General features: G+C 38.8%; 1 protein-coding gene across 5 annotated transcripts in view; it reads right to left on the minus strand.

The window, feature by feature from the left end:
- The window catches only part of trim44 (tripartite motif containing 44), a 43,817-nt gene that overhangs the window by 8,964 nt on the left and 10,280 nt on the right, over positions 1-24,573 (minus strand). For 2 of the 5 annotated variants that reach the window (XM_068313106.1, XM_068313105.1), the window contains exons 4-5: positions 23,067-23,357; positions 14,959-14,981 (exon numbers count right to left, since the gene is read on the minus strand). In XM_068313106.1, coding sequence (XP_068169207.1) covers positions 14,959-14,981; positions 23,067-23,357 — 314 coding nt within the window. Of the gene's footprint in view, positions 1-12,887; positions 12,911-13,068; positions 13,125-14,958; positions 14,982-19,564; positions 19,660-23,066; positions 23,358-24,573 lie in introns of those variants that run through there. The other 3 variants (XM_068313109.1, XM_068313107.1, XM_068313108.1) reach the window with 3 other exon arrangements.

Genomic DNA, 24,573 nt, shown 5'->3' on the forward strand with positions numbered 1-24,573 from the left:
TGCAACCAGCAACCTGTCATGATTTCAAAAGATGTCTGCCTAATCAAGATAAACTTTAATCTGTTACAAATCTTAAGTTAACCCAATAATTGCTGAAAACAGAAGCACTGTCAGTGTTTTTTGTCTCTCTACTAAAAAACATTGACATCTTGGTGTTTCCATGCGGTTGCACAAACTTAAGTTCATGAAGGCAGTGAAAAGGCAAGACACGCCAACAGGCAATGCATCATGGTAGAGAGAACATAGAGCTACTGGGGTTTTAATATGACCCTTTGTGCATGCCACAGCTTATTCATCATAGCAGAAGGAAAGAGGAGAGGGTAAACCCACCTCATCATCCACCAGATACACTGCCTCAAGTGGACAGACCTTTACTAATTCATGCTCAAGTGTCCCATTATTTTAAAATGTGCATCGGAAAGAATGGCATGTACCACTCCAACATTGGGCTTGAGTGGAATCAACTCAGTACATCATGCATGTATGATGGATTCTCCTACATACAGACTGAATAGTGAAGGGAAAAGGTCAGTGAAGTGGAATAAAATGCATAATCATACAGGTTTGTCAGCGTTCCAGCAGGTGTGTAGGCTTTGATGAATGCACTCCTTGAACCTATTTCTCACTCACTTTAACACAAGTACTTGCTATTAATCATGTACAGGAATTAATGTGGCGCCATTAAGATTAGAGCACTAAGAACTACTGTAAAGGCTCAATCTTGCTTTTGGCTAATGCGGCAACAGGGGCAACTAAGAAGTTAATGGAGGAGAACTGCAGAAATGCCACCAAACAAAATAGAGTAGCTAATTACAGTGAATGTGAAGTAAAACATTATATTTCTAAATATTATCTCTAAATCTGACTTCCACTCCAAAATTTAAGGGGCTCTTTGCTGGAACATAAATAGACCCTTACACCAATATTGATGAAAATCTGCATAGTAATTTATGTCTATTAGACAAAAAAGCAAATTATTTAACAAAAAAATAGCAAATTATTTTTTGCAAAATCTATCCAAAAGGAGGGCTGAAAGGATCAGTAATTACATTATAATAAAAACACCTCACATTGTCTCCAAATATAAAGGTAGAAGTTCTCTCCAGACTGAAATTGGATGTTAGATGTGCTCCATGAAGAGACATGCAGTTTTACATGAAAATGAACAAGTCTTTATAGAAACAGTCACAACTTGGTTTTCAAAATTGTTAATGGCCTTTCTTCTTCGACTAACAAAAGCACTATACAACATGAAACAGAATTCACCCATTTATACACACACGCACACATGCTAAGGAGGCTACAACGTAAAGCACCACTAACTCATAGGAGTTATAACAATTCACACAAACTAACAAATCAGTGTCAGTTACTGCTTCAGGACTCTTCACCATGTAGGCTGTAGGTGCTGGTTGATCCACCAATCTCTTAAGTGCAGACACCCCCTCAAAATCTAAAGCCGGCTAGTCTTTATAAATATTCAAACATGCCATCTGTCAGGACTATGTATACCCTGTAACATCCGTGTTTGCTTTTGGAAGATTCTTTCCGTGGATCAATACTGTAAACATGTTTGAGAAAGGCAGCTGTTACTGATCTACACCATGGTAATCCCAGTTAGGCAGCCCTACAAGTTATGTCCTGGAAATATAGAGTCACCATACTAAGTACATGTTTTAGAGTAAATACAAGGTTCTCTTGGGGAGAGTCTATATACTTTATTGCAGTGTTTCATCTCGTTGTATAATGTTATAAAATAAATGTCTATGCGCTGTGACTGATTGCTTCACGTTTTCATTGACATACAGTATACATGTTTGATGTTTATGTTCAGTGCTATAAATCTTTGCTGTGATAATATTGTTAACATTGTCAACATGTTGTGAAATAATTATGGCTGAAACGAAATAATTTCCACACTTAGACAATAAATCTCATGGGTGTTCTACAATAATGATCCTTCCAGTAAGCACAAGCTTCAGGATAAAAATAATGTGAAATACTTTCATACACTCTTGCAAGGATACTTAAGTTCTCTCGGGTATGAAGCATTTTCATTTGTAATGACATTGACTATCTTGCGGTGCCTCTCTTACATTTTACCCCTCTAGTGGTAAGAATCTAATAATAGCAGAGTTGTCTCTGCATGTTGGCTTCATGCAATAATAAAACTTCATGTAGAAGGAGCCTTACAGCTTTGCCAGAATATGTTATTATCTGTTATGGTATTCAAAATGACACTTTAGGCACAGTAAGGGACTCAAACATTTGAGGAGCTAGTTGAGTGTTACTTATCCATCAGATAATGAGTAACCCATGACCAAATGAAAGAGTACCTAACTATTAGGTAATTGTTAAATAAGAAACAAGGAAAGAATTAGAATTAGTCCTTGTGGACTACATAACAGATATGACAGAAAATAAACATTTGAACATATTGGACACAGTTGGTCTACTCATATTTTGACACAAAACCAAAAAATAAATAAAAGTGAAAGTGAGTCTGTAGACACAGAACCCTGTAGGAGGAGGAGGAGCAGAAGACGGCAGATGGTCCAAATCAGTGACAGCAAGGTGATCAATCCAGTGTGGGAGCCGAGCTGAGACTCTGTTGTCTCTTGGAACAGACACGGGCGGCTACACATCATGACTGAGATGTGATCATTAATTTTTCATATGTACAGTAAGTATGAATGCATATAATCATTAACTAATCAGTGAAATTTGATTTGGAGCTAACCGTTATCAAATGCTGAACATGGCTAACTAGTTCTGCACAAATTCATTTTTGTAATGAATAAATTATTTTTATACATTGTGCTTTTTAAATCTGTATTTTTTTATTTTATTATGTAATTATGTTCTCTATTTCACTCTAAAAATAAATTCCAAGCTTCATCTCTTCTCTTGAATGTTCCTCTGAATCAGACGTTTTCGCTGCTAAATGCTGATAACTTGTTTGTCAAACCAGTTTTCTAAGAGAGCTCATGTTCAGCACTTTGAACCCACATAGGTATGTCCAGGTGGGTCTTGCTTTATTATTAGTTCCACAATTGGGGATTTCATATTCTTGCTAAGCAGAGCAAACCTTATTTTACTGCACCTTTGGTGTGTCTGCCTTTTCCTTTTTATTACAAGTCCAAACTTAAAATGCAAACTATTCCTTTGGTTTAAAATGTGCTCCTTTGAAGTTTGAATTTCAAGCCCACAACAGTAAGAATGGGAAAGATATACATTGGGAAGATAAACTTCCATCCTTCAGAAAGCATACAGCATCAGCTCACAGTGAGGAGCGATGTCCACAGCGATGTCCTCTTAGTTTTCTTTCCCTATGCTCTCCTTTGAGACTTCAATGGCTCTAATGTAACTTCTCATTCCTTATGTTCCCTTCTAAACAGAATTTTACTTCCCATCTCTTCTTCATTTGTTCAAGAACCACTTCTGTTCTCAGTCTGTTTGTTTCCTCTGGCATCATGATGTAAGCTATCTGAACAAGTCCTTCCATTTCCTTTCCCCAGCCAGTCACGTGTCCAGTTAGCTGGCTACAACCCAGGGTCAGATAGCCATTACGAAGAATGACAGATCACAGCAGCACCCACATACTTGGCAGGCTGGCAGAGCTGCCCCCTTTTGCCTCTTTCAAACAACTCTTCTCTAACAGCAGAACACTGGTGCCACCTAAATCACTGAACTGCTGCAGGTGTCTGGACAAGCTGTCCTAGAATCTGGATGGCCCTGGAGAGTTTTCAAAATGAAAATCCTGTTCCACCACATTTGCAGAGAGAATATAGACTCCTCTGTCTATGCTTTCTGTCACAAAGGAGGGATGTTGGAGACACATATGGCCAGAGAAGATGGGAAGAGAAGGAAAAAAAGCATGTGTGTACCAAGCAGAGAAAACAGACAGAGTTGGAGAGAACAGGCCAGCTATTAGGAAAAGCCTTCTGTCACATGAGAACTCTCCCTTCCTGCGTATCCAACCCCTGTCATCAAAGCCCTCAGTGTGAAGGACACTCAGACAGACAGCTCAGAAAACCTGGGCTCCAGACTGTCACAACTCTCATCTCGCCTGATATAAGCCTCATATGCCTCATCTATCCATTCCTGCTTCTTTCTTAGCAGAATGTTAAACACACTGTTTGAATAAAGTGTCTCCCTCAGGGTGCAACACAAAGATCTTTTTCTTGCAGCAAGCAAAAACATTAACAGTTATGAACTCAAAGCCAAGCTAAAAAACAGTTAAAAACGTGCATTTGAGCTGTGCTGAGACTAGTTTTGGGTTTCTTGGAGAAGCTGTTAGATGTAACATTGCAACACAGTGAAATAGACACATAAGTGCTGAAAGCTCCCCGGCGCTGTCCCAATAATAAATTTTTATATGTACTAATGCATCCTGTACAACATCAGTCTTCTTGTTAAGGTGGCACGCCTCTATCAAATATTCCATCAACAGAAATCTGGAAGCAATTTTATATACAGAGCGCTCTCGAGCATTCGCGCATCAACGCTTCCAACTTCACCTCATTACGGTTTTTTGGTAGGCACCCACATGATACTGTACGCGCCTTCTATTGGCTGATGGCATCCAGAATATTGCGTGAGTCTTGGATTTTCGTAAGACACAAAAGTGCTTTAAACAGTCAATAAGAGTGTGAGAAAAGGTAATACAGATAGAAGGTGGTTTAATATCACCATGGGGAGGGTTCAGAAAACGTTTAAAGTACCGTAAATAATAAGAAATAGTTTGTCGTTCAATTGCGGAATTTGTTAATCGCGTCTGGTTCCTAGAATACATTACCCACGAGGAATGAGGGCGCACTGTATTTACTTTTTTTCTAACAGACATATTCATCCTTCTATCTTTGGAAATTGGATCAAATGTGACAATAAAACAGAAGTGCTATTTAAAATAAAATAATTTGTCTCTGTCTTTGAACGAAATTCACAAAAAAAAGCAGTGATATTTAATGATTTTTACCAGTTTGTAATTGTTGGGTTCAAAGGGGTAACAAACGTGCAAATGACGCCATGAGTAAAGAAAAAAAAAGCTATTAACATTTCGGTTCACATCTCTCTCCTTTCACAAAACAACACTGGATTAAGGTGATTTTGCAAAGTGCATGCTAAAGCACCCATTAAAGTCCTGAGGTAGTTAAAAACCCACCATCTCCTCATTCCTCTCTAGCCAGTGCAATAAATCTACATGGTGACAGGATTTGTTGAGAGGCTCCTGAATTAAACATGCCAACCTCCACTTACTCCTCCTTCCCCTTGCTGCAAGAATAACTGAGCAGCAGGACAGACTGTGAACTGGGAAAGAGAAGAGTGCCCTAACAGCCTCCCTCCTGAGCCATCACACACATGCTGTGATGCTGTTGCTGTGTCCAACTGTGGAAGACACAGTATTTGCCATTGGATTGCATGTGTGTATGTGTCTGTGTGTGTGTGCTGTGCTGTTTCTATGTTGACAGTTCATACCTTTGGCCAGAGGTTTGATAAGACACTGATACATTGCCTCCTGGTTCAGCCTGCCACAATCATTCTCCTACATCTCCACCAAGCTAAAATCCAACCAGTAATGTGTGTCTGTGTGTGTGTGTGTGTGTGTGTGTGTGTGTGTGTGTGTGTGTGTGTGTGTTAAATCATCTGTCCATATCCTGTGAGACAATTGCCTTGTTTTTCCTATCTTTCCACTGATTACCCGTGCTAAACGTGCAAGTTTCTGCACGAGTGTGCATGTGAGTGTGGTGTTTGTGTGTATTTTGGAGTAGATAATGAGTGTTTACACACAATGCGACATATTTCAAGTGCTTTTACTTTGGTGTGTGTGAACACTGCATGCATGATAAGGTGGAAGGCAAAGTTTACAGATCCAGTATGACAACCTGCCTTGTAGATAGAATATTGAAAATGTATGCCTGTGTGTGTTTAGTAAGTCTGTGTAAAGTATGACAAAGAGAGAAAAAATATGAGAGAGGGAGAGAAAATATGCAGAGAATTTCCATACGCTCCAGATACGGTTTAACATATTATTCCTGTTAACAAGTCCTGATGTCCTGATAAAATACATACCAAGGGATGGGACTGCCTGTTTAAATTCCTCCAGATTAAGACACACCATCCTTTCCAAAATCAGATAATGACATACTCAAATATAAGAAAAGTTCACAAGCACTTGTGTGCATCCTTGAGTTGAATTGAATTAACAAGCATCTCATTGGCACTTTCCTGAAGAGGTTAATTTGGTTACAATGACATTTGCCTAATCAGTCCAGGTGCAAAATGTTCCATTTAGGTAACATCAATGTCATGAATATATAGATTACAAAAATCAGAATATGGTAGAAATGCTAAATATTCCTGATAGTGCTATGGCTATTTTTAGCCAGGCTGGGTGACAAGATTCACTGGTGGTAATGTCAATCTCTCTGTTCAGCGAGTGGGTCCTGTCTAAAATCATAAATATTGGATTAAATGTCATGTAGTGCCAAGTATGAATCACAATGACTTTGATGATTGTCTGACCTTTTCTCTAGTGTAGTGATGAGGTCGATGCTTGTGGTTTTGAATACAACATTAAACAACCACGGGATTGATTTGCTCTTGAACCCGTTATTTATTATGTTATTAGTCGTCATGACTTTTGTCATTGGAGCCATCCTGAGATAGAAATAAGACATTTTCCTCTATTTTGCTTATAAGGCAAAGACAGTGACATCCCCCTGTAAATTTTGTTGGTGGTAATTAGCAAATGTCTGTTAGCTAACTTACATGAATAAAATAGTGAACACAGAAAACACTATCCCTGCCAAACCCCAGCATGCTAGCTTTGACAGTACTGCTGAGCAGCCCTAAGGGACTTTACCTACTTTGATTACATTTAAACATTCAAGTGTTTACATGCTTAGATTAGATTGTCCTTTACTTTATAACTATACAGTATGTTAGCTTCATTGTGAGAGTCTTGCTTTATATAAAAAAAGAAACAAAAGAACAATAGACTTGGCATGCAGCTTACTAGACAGTCGATTCATCATCAGGGCAGCAGAGCTCCATCTTGCCAGATGTGTCTTGACGAATGATGAAGATAAATATTAAATCACAACATCTGCACCTTCAATGAAGTCATCCAGCTGCTGCTGTCTGCCAACTTTCCTCCTCATTGCACTTCCTTAGTCACTGCTGTCGCATTTTATTTTACTTTCTTCTCAAAAAAAATGCATATGTGCATAAAAACAGAGATAACCATTGATACCACGCACGCACGCGCGCACACACACACACACACACACACACACACACACACACACACACACACACACACACACACACACACACACACACACACACACACACACACACACACACACACACACACACACACACACACACACACACACACACACACACACACATACACACACTCCAGCTGTAATTAACACATCGGGACTTTTTTTCAAATTTCTCAAACTAGTAAGCTGAGAGTTTTCCATAAGGACCAACTGTCAGCGGGATGACCGGACAGTAAATCTTCCCCAGCTTTCATCTTAGAAGAAGAAACGATCTTCTGTATGACAGACACTGTGATTATTAGTTGAAACAGCTGGAGAAGTGTGGGGAAATAATCTAAGGAGGCAAAAAGACAGACTGCCAGAAAAGAAGTGCAGCACATACGCTAATAACCACACATTTTACAGTGTGACAAAAACATGACATGCTCTGCCTGAATTTACAATCATGTGGAGAATAAAGGGATATGAGAAGTGAAAGAAAATCGTTATGGTTTGTCTGCGTAACTCAGTATGATGCTCAACACAGGGTTACATACTAGATAGCACAAGGTTATCAGGAGGGTTATTTGTTGAAGCAGATATCACAAAATACGGACTGCAGGAGATAAAACACCCCAAACAAGGTTTGTGAAGTTTACCATCACAGATTAACTTACTGTTGGTGTGCACTGCAGCCACCTGATATATGATTTGTTATGCTATCTTTTATTTTTCATTCCATTCAGTATTAGAAACTTGTGCAGAATGCTTCCTGTTGTTTTGTTTCCTTTTACCTTCCTTTGTTTGCTCCTGAGCTGTCATGCCAGAGATATTCTATGTACAGAATACTTTTGGACATACAGAGGGCACTTGCAATGTAGTCCAAAATGAAAGGCATCTAAGGAGGCGAAGACCTAAAATGACGCATTTATAGCAAAATAGTATTCTTCTAAATTCATTATAAATTTTTCCTGCTTAAGTTAATGTGCAATACTTCTATTTTAGAAGTACTGGTGGTACTGGTACTGGTAGTACCATAAACCACTTTACAGCACAATATTATGGGATTAATATACTGCAATATCTCTTGGTCCTATGTAAATACTTAAATGACCAATCAGCAAGTATTAGCAGAATGCTAGAAATTTGTGGACAGCATCCTTCTTTCATTCATTCATCGTCTACCGCTTCCTCCGCTGTGGCATGTTGCGGAGAGCTGGCGCCTATCCCAGCTGACTGAGGGCATGAGGCGGGGGAAACTCCAGGGCGTGACGCCAGGGCACTGCGGAGCCACACAGAAACACAGACAACCATGCAAGCACACACTAATTCCTACTGGCAATTTGCCGTATGTGACTCCGGAGCTGCGGGTTGCCAACATCCGCTCTATGGGAATAGGAGCTAGTTTTGGTCCAACCGAATCAATAGGGAGTGACCAGGCTGCATGTAGGGAGGCTGTGGTCAGACCACATCTTCTCAAGTCTACATACTAAGCAAACACGCATGCACACGCACACACACACACACACACACACACACACACACACACACACACACACACACACCAAAAAAATCATAATATAAAAGTGCAGCAAGATGAGAGATGTATGTAGCACATATTGATTAATGATCATTCAATTACTATCACAAGGAGCACACACAGCTTTCATCAGAGCACTCCCATCTATCCTTCAGATCAATACTAGAAGCACTCTTAAAGATCACCTAAAAGCTCCATGCACAGTATCCCTAACACTCACAAGCCTATAATCATCAGTGTTAGCTCCTAAAATTATCTAACTCATCAAACCCACCATGAGGTAATCTCCACTGCCATTCAGTATCAAAAGGAGTTCAGTCATTCATACCTGTCTTTCCATCCACTGAAAAACAACAACACATTCCAATCTGCTACTATTTTGCATTTTGACAGATAGTGTACAGTCGTGATTCATGCTTTCCACTTTAACTGGATATTCAATTAGGCAGCTTCCATCCCTCCACTTGCTCTTTGAACCATCATATTGCACAGAAAGCTTTGGTTGAAAAAAGTTGCTTGCTGCTAAAACAGCTCTAAATCACTGGTGTTTTTTCTAGGTAAATTACCTGATCTGTATTCAGGAAAAATCTCCGGAGGGACAAATAACTACCATTAGTCATCACAAAAGACACAGATAAGAGAAACACATGTATGCACACACACACTTATCTATCTTTTGTCTCTGTTTGACAGCTCTGAAAAATCCTGCTGCTGTTTCCTAAAATATGTTTGATGTGAAACATGCAAGCTCAGACATTCTCTGTAAAATGTACGAATGCATACAAATATAACGCTGCCCTGCTTAACGCATGAATTATTTATGCTTGTGGTCTCTTGCCATTTAAAAGCATGTCTCTGTGATTGTCAACTTAGTTCATGTGTGCTTTGCATTCATTGGAGACCTCCAGTTCACCCCTGTGGAATGGTGATGGCCAACACAGAAAACAGAGGGGGGAGAGAGAGCGTGTTGAAGCAGAGATTTTAGGGCAGTTGTAGCAGATGGACCTGCACACATTCACAGGAAAACAGAACTGAGTCATTTTAAATTATTAAATGAGGGCATGTTGACACACACCCACAGGATGGTATAGCAGAAAAAACCTGTAACGCCTCCTTTTGCAGGAGAGCAAGGTGGATATTTCTCATAATCAGAATCCTTTATTATCTGAATCAGAATCTCCCTCCATATCTACATCCTAATTTTTTAACTGTCCACACACCCAATGCCTAATACAATGTGTGCCAGTCATGCATTAAAAGCTCCACTTTTGATCACAGCCCCCCATCTTTCATTGACTCATGTCATAATTTAATGCTTTAATTGCTTTTGGAGATGGGGGGGTGGGGGTGTAATGGCACGGACAACTTTATTTATTTATACTGCAGCAGTGCTGAATTTATATTTATACAAATAAATAAAGAAATATATGCCTCACAAAGACAATCACGGATGGTCTACAACAACACAGACTGAAGAAAGCATGAAGCACATATGTATAGGTTTAAATAATGCTATGCCGTGTTTGTGTGTGTGTGGTGTTTGTGTGTGTGTATGTGTATGTGTTGTGTGATACAGAGAGAAATCTCACACACATGCAAATGAAATGAATCTGGCTATTTTCCAGGTGTGTATGTGTGTTTGGGCCATGCATGAATGCATGATAAAGTAAGCGAAGCAGGGGACAGAAGCTCCTACTGTAATTACAAGTGTTATGTTCCCAGCAGGCTTTTCCATTTCATTTCATGAGAACAGAGTGTAATTTATTTCGTGAGAATTCCTCCTCTGTTGTAAAGAATTTTTTTTTTACATAATGCTTAAGTTCAGTAATTCAGATCTTATAATTAATGGATCATATATAAAGTATCATAGACTGATCATGAGTGAAATTTGATGATTTATTTTATGAAATTGTTTCATTTTCACATTTATTTTCGTCAGGCCAATCCTGGACCCACATGGGTGGGCTGCAGTAGCTGTGGGTTTTGGTGGCAGCTTATTGGTGTAGGTGGACTGTTTCTTCCATTTGAGCTTCTGTACTGCAGCATTGTAGAGATCGTCATTATATTGTGCAGTCCCTTCTCGAACAGCTTGTCTCCAGGAAGACCTGTTTTTTACTGTAGCCTCTCAGGTGTTTAGGGATATGTGGCACTTCCTGAGGTGATCTTTGATGTTGTTCTTGTATCCTTTCTTTTAGCCTCCCAGACCATGTTTTTCTTGGACAAGCTGTGAGTCTTGTTGTCAGGACTTGTTTGAGTAGGTGATGATCTGGCATCCATATGACGTGACCAGTCCATCTGAGCTGGTGTTGGGCGATGATGGCAGTGTTGGTAGGAATACCAGCCTCCTCCAGGACACTGGTGTTGGTCCCTCGATCCTCCCAGGTTATCCTGAGGATTCAGCTGAGGTATCTCTGGTGGAAGGCCTGAAGTGCTCTGAGATGCCTACTGTAAGAAGTCCAGGCCTCTGACCCATAAAGAAGAGTGTGAAGCAGTACTGCTTTGTAGACCTGGATTTTGGTCTTTAACTGCAGATCTCGGTTCTCAGACACTCTTTCCTTCAGTCTGGAGTACGCCCCACTGGTACAGCCAAGGCGGTGGTGCATCTCCTCATTGATGGTGACTTTAGATGATAGAAGACTGCCAAGGTATAGGAAGTGGTCCACATTTTCTAGCCTTGTGTTATCAATAAAGATGTTTGGAAGAGGCGGTACTGTTTGGGAGTGGCTGATGGAGAATTTACGTCTTTTTGATGTTGATAGCCAGAGCAAGTTGTTTGTAAGCCTTTGCAAAAGCAGTCAGGGTGGGAATAGAATGGGAAGTTGTGTGCTACTAAGATTAATGTATTTATATCACGTAATAAAGATCAATATTACATCAAGGGGTGAAAGGGCACCTAAACACTGACCTTTATATGTTGAAATAAAGGCTTCATACTCAAACAATTATACTTTGTTGCAAAGGGCAACAGCCAATGATTAAGTAATGAGTGAACTGCCTTAGGATTTATTGTTTGTATAGATTTTTCAACCAAATCTGAGGTGATCTGTAATGGCTGCGTTGGTGAAAACTAACTGAACCAATAACACAGGTTTGATAGACACTGGAATACTCATTTGGAAAGTTTGGTGAAAAACAATAGTAGAGATAAAGAAATATTTCTACATAGATAAATTTGTTAATAAAAGTTTGTTAATAAAAGAGAATGCTATTCATTGTCTATATATCTCCTCATCTCTTAAAATCATATCTCAAGGAATTTCATAAAAGTGGCTCTTTGAAATTGAATGTCAATGTAGCAAAAAGTCCTTTCACTGCATTCTTGTTTGTGAAGACAGGGGTGCAGCACTATTGATGAGTAGCATGATGACTCCTGATGCACCTTCTCCATTATGTGATGAAGAAACTCAAGAAAGATGTTTGCGGGTGCTGGATTGTGGCCTTGTGGGGATACTCTGTACTACCGAGATATCAGGCTCAAACTGCGGATTAGTGTTTCCGTTCCATAATCAATTTGCGGTGTGGATCCCACTGCACATAACCCTAAACATGCACTCATGGCTTGAGCCTTCAAATCTGTCTCCTTCTTCCTCCCATCACCAGTTTAATCTCTTTTTCAGCTGCTCATATCTGTTTGTTTCACCTTTGCTGTGTAAGATGTCCAACATGCACTGTTCAAATCACTTTAATAAGCTTACAAAGTGGTCCCGATTTCACTTATATCATTTCTTTTTTCTTAACACTCTGCTGGCAGATCAGACATTTTCAGACTTGTGAGGAGATGTGGAGGTTAACTTTGACTGAGGTCAAACTATTAGCTCCATCACATCCTTGGTTCTGAGCTTACTGTCCTCTGCTCCAGAGCTTAGAGGTCCCTATAAATATTTACCAATCTGTAACAGTCGTTTTTTGTGGAAGGTGTCAAGCTTGTATAATAAATAAATATCTAAAAGTACATAGTGTATGAGTATTTGTATAGGGGTGGAGAATCTGAACATGTCAAGAAGAGACAGCAGGTGGTGCTTGGAGCATTCTTGCTGAGTGAAGAAGGCAGACATGTTCATGTCAACCTATCAATAACTGAGAACTGGAGAAAACTATTCTTTGTAGATTGTTTGAAACGGCAAAAACAAAACAAAACAGAAAATATCTAGTTGAGACAAAAAGAAAAGCAAAATGTAAGGGTGACTAAGCAATTCCGTGACAACATCCATGCAGTTCTTCACCCTCTATCTTTAAGAATGCATTAGAAAAACTGACCTTTGGGAGAAATTAGAGGAGAAAATGAAGCTCCTGAGGCTACTTAGGTGTTCTTGCTGAAAGGTGAAACAACAGGTTTAAATAATCAAGAACCCCAAATCCCATAGTAATGTTTTCAATGATTTATACCTGTTCCTTCTCTGCAGATCATGTTAGCTAAGAATCTTGCCACGTCTATGTGATCTCACAAGAATTTAAAACACTGTCAGGTGACCCAGTCCGCAGATTTCATGAGATCCCTGTACCTCAAACAAGATGGGCTGATGAAATACATGACATTCAAACTAACGGAATGCAAAGCTCTCTTCATCATTTGATGGTGTATTATAGAGTTTCTAAATGAAGACTGATTGGCTAGCTGGAGTATTACATGGTCCATTTTGTAGTCAAGAGAGAGAACATTGGCTCATTATGGTCACATGACTTTGAGAGGACTCCGGACCACCTGCCTTCCTCCTTCTTTCACACTGCGTACAGCACCTCCTCTCCAGGGCAGCTGAGACAGTTTGTGCCATAGTAGACAAAACGTTATTCATCTATTTGTCTATGCTGTCGACAGTGAATTTTTCAACAAACCTGTGCCTGAAAGGGTCCAAATGTTACAGGACAGACAGGTAGGGCATTCAAAGTTGGAGCACCTACTGTCACATGCCAGGAAGCAGCTGTGCCTATGTGTGCAACCTCATGTAAGCTGACATTATTTTGATATTTCTGCAGTGAAAAAAATCATTTTACGATGTATGCCAAAGGCAGAATACCATTGTTAACCAGATCGGAGAAACCCTCCATATTGTCCTACTTGGAATGTCGGTACTATGCCGTATCAGAGGGTCAAATTTGACCCTAATGATATTGTAACATGCAAGCATGACAAAAGCATGACACTGACACACACACACACACACACACACACACACACACACACACACACACACACACACACACACACACACACACACACACACACACACACACAGAACGCCTGGAAGCCACTTTCCTCTAATATGACTAGGCAGACTGTCACTTCTTGATTCCAGTGGGCACATACAGATGAGAGCCACTAATTGCCTTGCTGTGGCACTATCGTGACTTGCATATGATTAGAAGAGTTTGCAATTATTTAAGGGTTTATGCGTATAGATCAGTGGTTCCAGATTTTTTTAAACATTAATAGAATTTTAAAACATGTTTTATTATAAACCATGTGAAGCCCATGATATAAATTGTCATATATTCCATCTGTTACTTATGGAAAGAATTAAAGTGAAAATAAATGTTCACATATTTTTACAGGAATCCTTTCGAAACCCTGCAAGGAACCCTGGAGGTACTTCCTCCAGTAGTGGAGGGAATGGTGCTCTGCTGGTACTTATATTTAAATGCTGCACTGCCCTTCTCTGTCATAAAAAATTGTTTCTCTTTAGTTCTGATTTTTACAAAAGGTGAAAAGATGAAAAGTCTCATAAGCCCCTCGCTCTACTGCCAGCCCACATGGCAATCCATGAGGGCGAAGCAATACCATCATTCAACACACAACTTCTGGGTCATTTTGAGAGAACTAGTATACTGAATTTTGACATACTGTACATAATGGTGGGAATGCAATTATAAACTCAAAATAGCCAGGTGAAGTATGGAGGAATGTGATTTGAGACACAACGCCTGTTTGAAGTGAATTGTCTGAGCGATTTAGTAAAAATGGGAAGATTGAAAAGCAAAAAAGACAGAGGGGGCAAGTTTGTCTTTATGCTTTAATGCAAAGTGAATATGTACTCATCAGCCTTACAGTGGTTGATGATAAAAAGACTTGAGTGAGGGAGTTTTAATTTTAGTGCCTGCTAAACTATCCATTTATGATAAGAAGAACATGAATCACAATGGCAGCCTTACCTTGGCCAGGCCTCAATGTCGTGCTGAAAATAATGAGAAAGAGAGTGAGTGTGAGAGCAAAACATTAAGAGGATAAAACATATTAAAGTCTTTGCACAGGTGTTGAAAAAATAAATGCTTAACAACATAATTTGCATCAAATTGATGCTGGTGTGGCTATAAATCTAACCAATTAATTTGCACTTCGTCCACCAGTTGTGATCACATACAGTATATTAATGAGCATTAAAAGGAGCAGCCTTGAAAAAAGCGCCAAGCAAGCCACAAACATTACTCCAAGGTCAACCTTCCTTTTTCATTTGGATTGTGGCTTGAACATTTTTCAGTCAAAGCAATGAGTTGTTGAAACTTGTTGGGATGTGATGGTTGAAAAATCACTCCAAGCAAAACATTTACCAGATAAATTATTTGATTCTATTTTGGACTGTATCAGTTTTCAGAAAGTGTAACACATTTTCCACAAGGCTTACCCGAGATATTTAGATTATCAAAACTGTACCATATACTTAAATCAAATTATTTGTTACACCAGTCCTTATTTAGATTTACTTATGTCAGCCACATGGACTTTACACATGACAGCCTCTTTTATTAAATTTAATATTTTGCCTGGCAATGACTGTTATGCTGTGCTGAACCTTGTAAACTAATGCCAAGATGGTTGTGCCATGAAGGGATTTTGACAGAGTAATTAATGGAAGGCATCGACTTCCTGGCAGCAAAGCGGATGAGAGGAGAGCTTATAAGAGGAGAGCTGAGAACCATTGACTGGCTGTCTCTATTGCTGAATACGATTTGGCTCTAAATCTAATTAGCTTCAGATCTGGACAAATACTTAGCTTCAAATGTTGGATCTCAGTGAGATTTTTCATGGTTTAACTTGTCAAACACTTCAAAAGTCAATTTGTAAAGGGAGTAAACTAACATTCACCAAAGAAGCCCTTGTCAGGCTCTTGTAAGGCTAACTTTACAAAACAAAAATCACACATTTGCAAACTTCTCTTTCATTTGATGATCATTAATTGAAAGCAAACAGTTTGAAGCATTGAAGGCACCCAAAAGGAAGAAACAAAGTCCATCATATAGTAATTTTAACAGCAGTATGCTTTGATTGCTATCAACAGTAATCACCAAGCCTTAACAAGTTTTAAATATTTGTTGCATTAGTGAAAGTAAAATATGTTTTTTTACAGTCAAACCCTGAATAAGGCAATGCTGAAATGTGTTTACTCATGGCAAAGACAAAATGGCAAAGCAAAGTATGCTGTTTGACGGTGGGTTCACAACTTTAACTAAACTGGTAACATCACAAAAATATGTTCAAGTTCATTTAACTGCCAAAAAAAGCAGATACATTTCTTAAAAAAGAAAGAAATGTGCTATCTGTCATGATGTTAGGTTTTCTGATATCTTTAAGCTAGACAAAAAACATTATGCCACAATCAAGTACTCAAGTAAGATCTTGTTAGGTGGCACATCAAGTTAATTAGTAGCACAGCCTTCAGAATCTCAGGGCTACAAAAGAATTTAATCTCAAAGCAAAACCAAAAAGCTCAACAACCTAATTCTTCTAAGGACTGCATAAAAAGCAAACAAAAAAATTAAATTGACTAAAGTAAAATATTTGAATAAAAGTTTTAAAGCCATAAATATGTATTTATGGCTTACTGTAGAGCATAACACAATTTTTGGGTAAGTGATATAGGGTTGTTATCGATATTCAGATATTAATGATAACACTTTCATTATATGATCTGGAATTTAATATGAATAATTGCTTTCATGGGATATAGGGGGGCGGCAGTGGCTCAGTGGTAAAGCGGGCGGTAGAGCGGGTCGTCCTATGATTTAAGATCGGCGGTTCGATTCCCGCTCCCGCCCCCCCAAAAATACCCGGAGGTGAGCTGACAGTGGGAGGTGTCAGCTCATCTCCGGAGCACTGCCGAGGCACCCTTGAGCAAGGTGCCGTCCCCTTTACAAATTGCTCATTTGAGGCGCACCAAGAAGGAGCTGCCTGCCACTCTACCTCCCCTGCATGCCTACAGGCCCCCCTGTGTGTGTGTGTGATACAGGGGCCTGTACTCACAATATGTATGCATGCGTTTGTAATCAGTAGCTAGAGTGTGCGTTCTTAATTTCCCTTCGGGGATCAAACCAGTATATAAAATAAAATAAAAAAAATTATAAAAATCAGAAATGAAGCAAGCCTGCTTAAATTATCCTGTCTGAAGGTCGTGTAAAATCCCCTTACCATATATCTACCTACGTGTTCAATGGTATCAGGGGATTCCTTCTTGGTGATCAGATGAAGTAGATAGATGGATAACTTGTACATTCATATATCTACATTGGCAGAATATAGCAAATGGAGGAGCAACTCAGTTCATATAATAAACAACTTCATGAAATTATGTGTTCTTGAACTCTTTGAATGAGAGCCAAGCTTTGTATCAAAATTGTGCCACTAACTCCCACTGCAATCTGTTGTGGCACAACTTTAACAGCTCAATTTAAAATGGCTGTTTATAATTAAAAAATGATAATACCTATATGCAAATGAGTATTTGTAGTACGCATAGCTTCAGCCGTTTTTCTAAAGTATAAAAGTAAACTCCTAAATGGCAGATATAATTTGACATTTCATTAAGTTTTCTGGCTTTAGGGCATCTTTGAGATAGTGTGTATGTGTGTGGGTGTGTGTATGTAGGGGGAAGTACACTACACTGTATAGAAAGGACTGTATTGCAAAAGACTGTTGTGTGAAAACACCAGCCTCTGAACAGTTCACTGTGACTTAGGTTGGAGCTGAGTCAGGGTTAAGTCACTGATGCAGTCTCCCAATGCCTGGCTAATGAGCCATCTTGGCTTTGTTTTCATGCTAGGAGACCTTTATAGCTTCAAGTGTGATGGACCTACAACTCATAAACAATAACAGATTAAGGTATATTTACAGAACCTGTCCAGTCAAACATAAAAATATGGCTTCATGCAGTTCCGTTTTAAGGTGGCCAATGCAGATAGCGTTGGAATGTACATAAATGTGCACCTATACTGTCTCATAGATCATACCAGTTGATTCATGTATTTCTATATTATCACGTGTGTCCAGTGGTATATGTGACCTACTGTTGTATATATTTAAATGCTAAAATACAGTATTTCTAATAATAAAGTTGTTCTTCTGAATATTATCTCTCCATACCTGTCTATTCTGTACATACCGGATTATGTCTGTTCTATCTTTATGATGTGTGTGTTAGCATTCACTTTGTTCTCTCGCTATCTGAATGAATGTTTTAGATGACACAAATACTTCTGTTCTTGCACAAGTCAGCCAGAAAGATCAGCTCCTGCACAGTGATATATAAATAGATTTTAAATTACTTTTAAATCATTGGGATGTATTCAAGTAAACACACTGCATGGTTCTACAAAATGAGCACCTACTGGCAAATTTTAATGAAAATGTGGAGATTTCCAAAAATTAATGAACTATGACTGAGACAAAGTCTCTTAATATATTCTGCCTCTGGCTCACACTGATTTGACAATTTTCAAAGTGCTTTTTTCTTGTAGTCTTTATTGTGCATGTACGTGTGTCTACACCTGTGTTCTTGTCACAGCATCAAAAGAAAGAGATTATTAATGGAACCAGTGGTAATTTATTTGTTTGACCTAAAGCAATAAGATTCACCTCACCTCAATTAAGTGGTCTATTTTTTGGGATAAATTGAAGGGATTGGCTTAATGCAGGTGGGAGAGACTGTATTTTGCAACATAGTTAGTCATTTCTCAGGTTTGCTGCACCATGGCTGCAGTATGTGATAAAAGTAGCAAACACTTTTTGTAACTTGGCTATGAAGCTGCTTGCTCTTTTTTCTCTTGTAAAAAGTTGGAATCAAGGGACTACTTCCCAAAGCGCTAGAGGCCATAAGTCTGGTAAACAGGATTAGATTCTGTTTCAGCCTACATGAGGAGAAAAAAAACAGCAAACAGGGCCAACATATTTAAATATGTATTTCTCTATTCTTTTTCCCTAGAACTAGTCGTGTTATGTCATGGGTTCATTCATGGATCTCAAATTCCAAACAGCACTTCACAAGGGTAAAGGACTTTGCAAAAAGAATGCATATGACTAACTGTGAGTGGGCTGTAATGCAAAACAACAGATTAATCAGTAAAACGAATAATCCCAAATAAAATCTTTCTAATGTGAGTATTGTTTACTTCCCTCCTTTTCATAATATACAGCTCTTTGATGTAGAATTAAATTTAAGGCACAATTAAAAGTGAAAGAATACATTTCTTACCAAATATGGAATAATGATCATAAGCTCACACTTTGTTCCAGGTATGGAGTTCAATAATGGCTAGAATAGTGTTTTTCCAGAACATAAGTCTATTACAGTAAAGATGATTTTTGAATTTATATGTACAAAATGTCATCACATTTATTTATAGGTGAGAAATGTTGTTAGAAACAGCGAATGAAGTTTTGAGTGATTCCTAAAAACCTGTTTTGTGATGTCACAGTGACCTAAACGTTTGCACACACACCCATACCCACACCCACACCCACACAAACACACACACAACTCTCGCTCACACTCGAGTCCTGGTAGATTATTTCCTTTCACTAGAACAGGATGAATGGGCAAACAAGCCAACAGCATGGAAGTTCTGGCCATGGCTACCACCAGCCTGCAGACATAAATTGAAATTTCAGCCTTAGTACCACAGTCAAGGGGTATCTATACACAGTTAAGCAGAAAGGCAGTTAAGAGGCAAGTGAGTGATTGTAGTTCAATGTGCCATCTGGAGACACCACCACTATGAGGCAGATAGATGAACAGGGGAAGTGTGAGGGAGGAAGGGGAGAATTAATGTTTCTGGATCCATGAGGCTCCACTCATTTTGAACCAAAGACAATATGTGCTGCAGGCAGACTTTATGTGACATATTGTGCAGACTCAAAAAGATATCATTGCTGACTAATTAAATTGCTGCAAAGGTCCCATCTCTACACTTACAGAGACCTCTATGATCATAATTTTAAAAATAACACTGCCCCATTACTCACTCCAGCAATAACTAACATGTGACAATAAATATGGTAACCATCAACATACAGTTAGAGCCTTAATTAGCTTAACCTACCAGTTTTGTGCAGTCTTGTAAATCTTTCTAAATTATTTATTGACAATAGTGAAACCATTTAATAGGGCTTCACCTCATTTACTCAATGTTAGACTTTAAATTATTCCTTTATTAAGTTCACTTAGTTTCTTTTACAGGTTATAGTACCTTTTAGACCTCATGTTGACCATGCAGTAAAATTGACCTTTATATCTAAAGTATTGGTATTTTATTCAATCTAATAGCCACTTTCAACTCTAAATAAAAATGTTTTAAATACTTTAGAAGTTTATTTCTGCCCAGTTTTCACATTTTACTTGAGATTCAACTAATTTTAAGTGAAAATGGTCAGTCAAAATGATATTGAGGAAAATTTGAATGCTAAAAAAACCTACCGAATCTATAGATTCTGACATGTCGGTGAAGGTTCTCAGTCATCCAGGTTGAGGTAAACATGAGCAAAAAAATAAAGAATCAAAAAGACTTTTTATGGTTGGTTGAAGACATTCCACCTCTCATCCAAGAGGTTTCTTCATCTCTGATTTTAAATGTAATTAAAAATGAAAATTATGACAATACTTTCACAAAAAAATCACCACGAACCAGGGCTTTGAACCGGTTCATGGAACGAAAACGAAAACCGGAAACGTTTGGTATTCTGGCAGGAATGAAAACGAAACCGAAAACTTTTAATTTTTTAATGTTCCGGAACAGAATCGGAACAGAAAATAATTTTAAACCGGTTAATTCCGGGGGTTTTTTCGTTCTTGAAAAAAAATATTTGACCTCATGTTTCACTTCCTGTCATTCATTGGACGCGGGATGAGAGCAGAGAGAAGTAGCGGCTATCAGGAGCAGTTAAGAAAAGGCTAGTCTCCCAGTCACTATTTATTCATAACACTGCAGTATGTCAATCTTAAAAATGTATGATTTAGACATTAACTCATTGGCTGCAGTCATTTTCAGTGCAGTGTGTTCCCGTACTGCCAGCGCTTTGTAACAATATTTAGCTATGGGGGAAGCACAATATAGATCTGTTGTTCAGAAATAAATGACATGCTATAAGTTATTCTTGTCTTATTTCATGTAGTGTCTAAGTAGGAGGCGTAAGCCTTAACTACAGTGATATAACGTGCATAAAGCAGAGGTGTAGTGCTGGGGTACTGTTTACTATAGGGTAGGGATATATCTATAATTATAGTTTATAGTCAGTCAGTCATTTTCTTAACCTGCTTAATCCGCTTACGCAGGTCGCGGGGGAGCCGGTGCCTATCCCGGCAGTCTCAGGGCGTGAGGCGGGGGACACCCCGGGCAAGACGCCAGTATATAAACTAATTGATTTGATTGCCATTTTAAAAGTCCTTAAGTTGCCATATTTTGCGCACCATTCGGCGCATTGTATAAAGAGGCACAGTCTAAATTTCTGTTTATTTGAGTTTATTTCTGTTCTTTAACCGGACACATGGCACACCTTATTGCTCGGTGCATACTTGTTAACGGAAGCAAAAACGTGACTGTGGTTGAACTCTGTTGTGATACGTATTTTAAAATTCAAAAAATACACCAAAATTATTTTTAAATATGCTTTTCTTTATTTTTTGATAAATCTGTGCTAAATCCTTCAAAGTCCTTATCTTCGGTCTGCATTGAATACAGTGGTACCTCTACCTCTAATTTTCTACTTAACGAAATTTCTCAGCAGGAAAATATTGCCCCTAGTTTCAAAAGAAATTTCGACTTACGAAAGGTAGAACAGTATGGGCTGATACTCGCAGCTCCCACAGGTTCCTGAACGCAACATTCTCATAGCTGCTCTGCCATTGGCTATTACCTAGTATCTTCCTGGCATCCCATTGGCTAAGAGGGACCTCTGTGTGGAGCTAGGTGTTTATGCAGTGTCGTCATTCGGCGCTCGACCCGTGAGGTGTTCTGATAGTTTTGCGCAGATAAACTGTATTAACTTTTAGAGTATTCACTATTGACCCCAAGAAAGTGACGAAGAAAAGAGGAAAAGAAAAGACGAAGAAAAGAGTTTTTTTGTCCGTACAAATAAAACAAGAGATGAAAGAATGAAAAATGGATGCATTTTGTTGATCTCGCCAAAGAATATGGCCGTAATGCATCTACAATCGCCACGTTATTAAAACAAAAGGAAGTTTAAGGAATTGAAAGCATCATGTGGGTGGTTGGAGAAGTTCAAAAGGAGGACTGGAATTCATCTGTTGTTCGGCATCGTGAGATAGGAGCGCATGAACCAAAGAACAATGCGGACAGCAGTTAAAAGGTAAATGACCATCATTTTTATTCTTTGCTGTTTTCTTTGTTTTTTACGTTATGCACAACTCTCATTTATTGTGTAATCATCTAATTGTAACATGTATTTTTTACATGTTTTGATGCTTTATGATTTATAAAACATTTATGTCAGAATTTTTGGGGTTTGGAACGGATTAGGGCATTTGCATGGAAAAAGCATCTCTACTTACGAAATTTTCTACTTATGTAATTTCTTCCGTAACCAATTAATTTCATAAGTAGAGGTACCACTGTATTTATATTTATTGTATTAACCGGTTCAGGAACTATATTTTTTGTTCTAACCGGTTCAGGAACGTCAGTTTATGGGTGGAACGCAAAACCAGCAGCATTATAATTTTGTTTTTGTTCGGAACGAACCGATAGGCAAAAAATTCTGGTTCAAAGCCCTGCCACGAACTCAGGATTATTTAAGCAACACCAGCAAATGAGAGACTTGACTAAGTCGGACTTGTGAGGTATACTTGCATAAACTGCTGCATTAACAAAATTGTATAACAAGAAAATGGTGCCAAAATACAAAGGTTGATAGCCAAACCTTTACAGTTTAAAACATTACATTCCAAATATGAGTAGAATTCTCTGATTTATTATAAATCAAGAATGAAAACTGGAAAACAGGAAAAAGTTTTAGGAGGCAGGGTGGTTCTTCTTACCCGCAATCTGAGGTCTGGTCTAGGCCCTGCAATGAGGGACTCTGCTACCACTGCAGCACCTCCTGCCCCAGCCTGTTCCAGCAAACACAGCTGGTTTGTGATGTTGGCCATCTCTTCTTGCAGGCGTGTTGTTTCGAGACCAATTTCCACAATTTTCTCTGCAGCCGATGCAGTTAAGAATGCCTCTTTGAGGTCAACCAAATGAAGGGTCCTCTTCTCTTCCAAATGCACCAATGTGCAGAGCTCGTCAAACTGGTCATTCACGTAGGCCTCTAGCTCATCTGTGGACATCTACCATGTGTAAATGAGGAACATAGAAAGAAAGAGAGCATTAGGGAAGTAATGAACTGGTAGAATTTAAGTAGAGGAAGTCCATTAGGTGCCCAGACAGAAAGATATATTAGTCCGCATTGTCAAATGAACCTTAATTTACTACTTCAGTGTAGGTATGAATCATTGAGATGAACACAGAACACCAAAGCAGAGAAAATGAGAGCCATCACACTGGCGAGGCATATGGAATGAACAAAGTCAGACACTTAGGTTGGTTACCTTGACATTTGAATATTATTTTAAGAGGCCCAGTGGTCTCTGTCATGCTGTAGCTAATTAATAGCATGAAGCAGATCCCTTAGAGGCAACTCTGTGCTTCTCATCTGTAAAATGAGGCCTAAGACTCTCCTTCTACCACAGCAAACCATCTGTTTAGCTTTCGGGCCAACTGAATTGCTCCCTGAAATACCTGTTTTAATTCATTTCCTAGTTTCCCTGATAAGGCTCTCTTTAGTTATGACTCGTTATGCTAAAACATCTCAATAAAGCAATATTCCTCAACATTTGCACCAATGAAAAGGCTCCACACAGAAGCCGTCACCTCAAAATACCTTGTCATGATCTCTGCTCCTGAATATGCTATACTCGTTTCAATCTGTGAACATCAGATGCCCGACATTTCCACCTCCCCTGAGCAAAATTTTTTTTCTCTTTCTATCTATTTTATCATTTCCTCTCAGCCTTCTTTTCTCCAGTGAAGCAACGAATCATCTGTCTTTACTGAGACTGGCAGAACCACCGTCCCTTGACGCCCAAAGTCATATTGTGTATTAGATATTTCTACTCAAGCAACTTGATTCTCCAAATTGGTCATTAAACCAACCACGAGAACTAACCGTTTTAATTTACTTTCTCTGCATGGGTAGACAAAAAAATTAACATTGTTTAGACACTGAATCTCACGAAAATCTAATTGGACTCAAGTTCTCCTTTTGTGTCACCAGGATCAATACCCTAAATGCTTCTCTGATGAATTAGGATCATTAGACTATAACGGTCTTACAGACAATCATACAGTGATTCGTTGCCAGATGCGATGCGTTGCCAAAGTGGGCAAAACCACTGTTTTTGTAAGGTACTGTATAATGTGCCTTATTTAGAACATTATTTTGTGAAATCACCACTTTTTTGTAGTGAATTTCAGATGTAGTTTCTAGCTTTCAATGCAAGGCAG

The sequence above is a fragment of the Antennarius striatus genome, chromosome 4 (assembly GCF_040054535.1).
Source record: "Antennarius striatus isolate MH-2024 chromosome 4, ASM4005453v1, whole genome shotgun sequence".
Classification (NCBI taxonomy): Eukaryota; Metazoa; Chordata; class Actinopteri; order Lophiiformes; family Antennariidae; genus Antennarius; species Antennarius striatus.